The sequence below is a fragment of the Sinocyclocheilus anshuiensis genome, unplaced genomic scaffold (genome assembly GCF_001515605.1).
Source record: "Sinocyclocheilus anshuiensis isolate Anshui unplaced genomic scaffold, SAMN03320099.WGS_v1.1 scaffold675, whole genome shotgun sequence".
Classification (NCBI taxonomy): Eukaryota; Metazoa; Chordata; class Actinopteri; order Cypriniformes; family Cyprinidae; genus Sinocyclocheilus; species Sinocyclocheilus anshuiensis.
In genome coordinates this window covers 157,451-163,696 of record NW_015548232.1, presented here as the reverse complement: position 1 = coordinate 163,696, position 6,246 = coordinate 157,451, and the positions used below count along the sequence as shown (strand labels likewise).

Here is a 6,246-nt window from a genome sequence, read left to right as displayed (position 1 = left end):
ACTGCGTCCTCTAGGGGTCGCTATGGGGAACGCCTCGTCGTGACCCGTGTCTGAAGCATACATTGAAAAAACACCAACTCGTTGGCCGGCGACAGCCATGACGTCACTACCGGTGCGACTATAGTATAAATAGGTGCCGGGAGCACACATCATTCTCTTCTTCGTCTTCATTGACTGTTTTGTTTGAAGCGTGCATTTCTGTGGTAAGAGCGATCTCTATTTATCTCATTATGGCGAGCACTAGGAAAGCATTTACACACACACACAGACACACACACACACACACACACACACACACACACACACACACACACACACCTGTGGACTTTCTCTCTTTTGCAGTTGAGATGTGGAACTCATCATAGCTGTCAATCAATATCAAACACGCCCTTTAAAGGAGCAGGGGGCGCGTTCAGTATTAATCCAGGCTCCGCCCCTGACATTGACTCCTCCCTTGAGACTGAAATATTGATTGCAGTGAGAAACTGTGTGGAATAGATTTTCTGAGTGATACGGATGAGGAGAGGGAACATTATGCCTCCTGATTTCAGTAGGAAGTCAAGTGATTGCGCTCTCAGTGTCAGGAGGAGCTCAGGCTTTCTGCTTGCGTGTGTTGTTTGTGTCTAATTGTGTGAGTGCATGTGATTGTGTCCAGTTAATACCTGCGGATGTTCCTAGAAGACCCAGGAAGAGACCTGAAAGGATCAGATATCCTGGACAAAACACACAAAAAACATGTAAACACACGCACATACAGGTACCTGTTTACCATCACAAACACTCTAATCATCTTCTCTGCTGTGCTCAGAATATTGCATTTCTTACATTTGTCTTTCTAATCACAGTAGCAGCATCCGGTTGTTTTTCTTTCTTTTTCTCATTTGCTTTGTTAATTCAGTGTTTCAAAGGTTCTTTCCAAGGTTTCATCCTTGTCTTCAAAACAATGGTTTTTGCTTACTATAGCCTTTTTGTTGGCTCTGTTTTCCGTGAAGCTGCTTTGAAGCAGTATCTGTTGCAAAAAGAAGCATACAATAGCTGATTTGACTTAACAAACAGGTTTTAGGTGTTGTTGGTTCCCTTTCATGGGAACTTCGAACTGCGTCCTCTAGGGGTCCAGGTTACTTATGTAACCATGGTTCCCTGAGTAGGGAACGAGACACTGCGTCCTCTAGGTTTCTTGCCATGCTGCGGACGCAAGCTTCAGACGAAGAAGTGAATGATGTGTGCTCCCGGCGCCTATTTATACTATAGTCGCACCGGTAGTGACGTCATGGCTGTCGCCGGCCAACGAGTTGGTGTTTTTTCAATGTATGCTTCAGACACGGGTCACGACGAGGCGTTCCCCATAGCGACCCCTAGAGGACGCAGTGTCTCGTTCACTACTCAGGGAACCATGGTTACATAAGTAACCTGAGACGTTTTTAGATAGGCTAGCATTTTCACAGCAAAAAATATATATATTTTTCTCAGTATTCTGTCGTGTTTTAGTAAAAATCGAAACTTTCTTAAATCAATATATATTTACTTGTGAAGCAAAGTTACTTAAGGTATTAAGTTTTAATTTCTGAAAATGCATCAAAATTAAGCGAGTTTCCTAAAACAACAACAACAACAACAACAACAACAACAACAACAATAAAATATGCCAGTGGGGTTTTTATTTAAGTTTTTATTTTCTAAACATTTATTTGAGAAGCAATATATGATAAGATATAAAGTCTTGTTTTTTGAAAAATCTCATTTGTGACTTTATTCTTAAAAAAAGAACAAATATCTGCCAATGGGACCCGGTGATTACAATTTGTTTTCCATTTGAATTACGTTTATTTTTTTGACCCCTCACTTAATTTCGATTTTTGATCATGATTTAAGACAGTTTAGATATTTGTACTGTAAAGTAAGTCAAAAATACAGAGTAAGATAATTTTGCGGTGTTGTATTTTAAACCAAACTGCACAGGTCTGCATTTCTGCAAACCCTGATATTTCCAGGTCAATAATCCTGACATTATTGATTTATTTGTTCAGCGCTCACTGAGCTTTTAAGTGTTTGTTTGACTATGAAGCATTTCACCTCTGAACCAAAGCACCTAGATATGTTTCCACACGCACACACTGGGCACTCTTTCTGATTAAAGTCCTTGGACTCAATTGCAAATGTTAACCATTCAGTTTTTATTTAGGAGTAAGTGTTTGAACTTGGTGGGATTTTGTGGTTGAGAATACAAAATAGGGTTGTATTTGATGGATAGATTTTCTGTCTGTTTTCACTACCCAAATAAATCCATCATTGAACTTCATATTGTCGCGTCCAGTTAAAATACAAGTCCATAATCCATGATAATGCTTCCTCCAGTGAAAAAGTTGTCTTGTCTGAATCAGGAGAGAAATAAGTACAGATCAAGCACTGTTTACAAGACAAAACAGTTCAAAACAGCCATGATGGTGGATTCTGATACGAGAGGACAACAGGGAACGGCCTTAATCACTGGAGGAAGCATTATTATGGATTATGGACTTATATTTTCGCCAGAAGCAAAGGTAGTTAAAACGCCTTATATTTGGTTTGAACTGTTCTGTAACAGTGTTGTAAATACAACTTAACCACTGATTTCTAGATGTGTCCTCTTTTGGAAGGCTAAACAAAGTAGTTTTGCTTTCACAATGAAACACACAGCGTCACACATGCTAGAGAACAGCGCGGCCGGCGGGCTTGTGGCAACCACATGTGACGACCCCGGGCTATCGTGATGTTTTTATCAGCTGTTTGGACTCTCATTCTGACGGCACCCATTCACTGCAAAGGATCTATTGGTGAGCAAGTGATGTAATGCTACATTTCTCCAAATCTGTTCCCATGAAGAAACAAACTCATCTACATCTTTGATAGTTTGAGGGTACATTTTGAGCAAATTAAAAAAAAAAATGTTTTGAGTGAATTTTAACATTCTTTTAACATAATAAAACCAGTTAATTTCAATGACAAAACACTTCAGAAGATGTTCAGAATGTGATTACCTCTTTTGCATACAATAAAAGTGACTGGTGGTGACTGTCAAGTAAGACTTTCAAGGAAAAGCTTCTTTTTTTTTTTTTCAGTTTAATTGTGTGGAAAAGAGCAGCTCATACATTCTTCGCTGCATCTCCTTTTGTGTTCCACAGAAGAAAGAAAGTCATACGGATGACGGATAAATGTTCATCAGGCATATACTTGTGTCTGTAGTGTTTCAATCCACACAATGTATTGTGTCTATGTAGTGTTTCAAGCTCTCATTTGATTTTGAGGTTAAAACTCTGCTCCCACTTGTTGCTGAAGTTGCGCGTCTCAGTTTCAAGAAGCCCTTTCCTTCACCAGATGCGGAGCACGAGCTCTCCCGATGTCTGACGAAGGCGAGGGGCTCCGTGCCTCCTCTTCCTCCCCCTCCCCGCCCTCCTCCTCCTCTTCTCCCGCTCCTGCCGGTCAGACTCGTCTCCCTCAGCCGCCGAGACCCCTGAAGCGGTGTGCATCTGCGCCACTTCCACGCACCGACTCGCGACCCAGAGACGCGTTTCCCAGCGATCCGCTGGACTTGATCGGGCGCTCGCCGGCGCGTCTAGGGCGATGCTGCGCCGCGTCTCCGGTGCGCGACGGTCTCCAGAACCGCGGACAGCGGCGGCGCTCGCCACACAGAGCCGATCATGAGACGTGCAGCCCGGAGGAGTTGATCGAGACCCCGCACAGCTGCGCTCCACCGGACACGTGAGTCCAACCTTCAGATCTTATAACGAGATCACTGTGAAGTGTGAAATGTTTGTCAGGTAGCCCTAAAATTGTGCTTCATGTGGTAACGTAACCTATCATTCCGTTAACTGGTTTATTCAAGTCAAAATTTAGTATGACCGAATCAATATCCAAACTTCCAAAGTCATTTTTAAGGATCGAATGAGGTAAAAATGGGTCTTTAGTGTAAGAACAGCCTATTTTTACCTTTACAGTGAATATAGCCTAGATTTATATAGGTTTAGCTATTCTGTAATTTGCGCTTCTGTCTTTATTTATTTATTAGGCAATTTTTTATTAGCCTATTAATCATTTAGTTTTTAATTCAAGTTATCCTAATTTAATTATAATAAATTGTTGTCTGTTAATTTATAATGTCTCTTTAACGTTATTAATGCATTTAAAAATAATTTTAAGTTACTTTTTGAGGTTTTGGTCATTAGCACCTCAGTTTTTATCGTGTGAGTGGCGTTTTGAAGCACACGGTGTGGCGCGCGTTTTATTTTTAATTTAAGTTTTATTTTTTGAAAGTAGTAGGCCTAACTATTATCTGACTGATCATTTTGTTAGAATTAGTGGTCTGATTTTTAAGGTATTATGACAGAAGTTAGAGTTTCTTGATCGACGTTCTCCATTGTGATGCGCATGCGCTGATCACTTTTCCTCCAGAGCCGTCGAGTTGGTGCGAGAAACAGGCCCGACTCACCACGATAAGTCTTTAAATATTGATGTCTGACAGCTTGCTATTTATTATAGTGATCTTTAGCTGATAATTGCCTGGAAGTGTGTGCAAAGTTGAAAGAAACAGAGGCATGAGAAAAGTGTTTGTAGTGTTGGTTCTGGTTTCAAGACGCTGCCTGCATGCAGCCTGAGGTGAAAACAATAATAACCTGCCAAAATATTCTAGACAAGCTGTCTGTGTCATCACCCGATCCGCTCCGCTCCAGTGGTAATGATACTGCAGGCAGAATCAGATCTTCATTAATCTCCACGTCAATCTCCAGATGAGACTTGACTTGAACATGGCTGGAGCTACAGTATTTTCCAAAAGCATTTTCAGGGTTCACACAAATATGGAGATTCTGTCAGCATCTGCTCACCTTTATGTCCGTCTGAAGCTGTCAATATCTTCCTTGAAACACAAAAGAAGAAACTGATGAATGTTTATTCTGTTTTTTCCTCATACATTTCAACAGCAACTGTGAGTTTTATGCTCCTAAAAGTACCATAACAGTATAGTTTATGCGACTTGTTTGCAATGTTCAAAGTCTTCTGAAGCAATACAAATGCTTTGTGTGAGAAACAGACCAAAATTTTAGTCTTTTTTTTTGTCATTTTTGGAGCTTGACAGTCACTGGTCACCATGTACTTTCATTAAATAAAAAAGATTTGTGTGTACATCAGGATATCTTATTTTGTGTTTCATGGAAGGTAGAAAATTATATGGGTTTGAAGCAACAAGAGGGTGTTTTTTTGTTTGTTTGTTTGTTTTGGGGTGAATTACTATTTATGTAGACTTTATATCCAACATGGAAGTAAATCATGTGAGCAAATATAATATAAAAATATAAAATATATAAAAAAATTAAATAAAAAAATTAAATGAATAAATAAATAATCAGTAATTTAATAAATAGTGAGTTTGGGAGAACAATGGCAGACTGAATATTTTTTTATTCTGCTAAAAATAGTGAACAAATATAAATCAATTAATGAATAAATAATAATTAAAAGTAGAAATTAATAATAATATAAATTATAATATTTATTATTTTATATAGTAAAATATAAATAATATACATTATTATTATTATTATTAGTAGTAGTAGTAGTAGTAGTAGTAGTAGTAGTAGTAGTATATGAGAAGTAAATAACATAGGAAGGCTAAAAATGAAAGTATTTTCCTCACTTTTGTTTATTCAGACACAGAGTGTTACAAAATGTCTTAAAATACAGTTCATAACACTCACACTATTTTATGTGAAACTTAGCCAGGAGAAGATCATGCAGTTTTCTTTTATAAATGCTCACTCATTTATAATAATTGCTCCGCCCCACGTTTCAGATTGGCTTGAATAAGCCACGCCCAACTACAAACCCATTCTGATCAATAAAACCATGATGGAAGAAAATTACAGAAGGGTATTGCTAAAAATAGTTCAGTCTATCACAAAATGGACTATATAATCAGATATTTATGTATGTTTGTGTGGTATTTTTGTGCTTATAGTACTGCAAATTTAGATTAGCAAGTCAAATTCAAAAAAATTAGATTTTTTGTGAGCATGGCCTCTCGTGTGCTTCACATGAGAAGTGCACTATGTAGGGTGACATACTAGTTAGGATGCTGCATCAGAATGTAGCTTCTTATGGGTTTTTGTGTGTTTGTGTTGTATAGTAAATAGGATCTGGTCACCTCAAGTGTATTTTGGGGAATTATGGGGAAGTCGTGGCCTAATGGTTAGAGAGTCGGACTCTTAACCCAAA

At 38.6% G+C, this 6,246-nt stretch overlaps 1 protein-coding gene across 1 annotated transcript in view; it reads left to right on the top strand.

Moving 5' to 3' along the window:
• Window positions 1-3,338: 3,338 nt before the first annotated feature.
• LOC107654649 (short transient receptor potential channel 7-like) overlaps window positions 3,339-6,246 on the top strand; it is an 82,364-nt gene continuing 79,456 nt past the window's right edge. Inside the window, exon 1 of the mRNA XM_016441827.1 lies at window positions 3,339-3,738. Within this exon, the coding sequence (XP_016297313.1) occupies window positions 3,377-3,738 (362 nt within the window). The 5' untranslated portion in view covers window positions 3,339-3,376. The remainder of the gene's footprint in view (window positions 3,739-6,246) is intronic.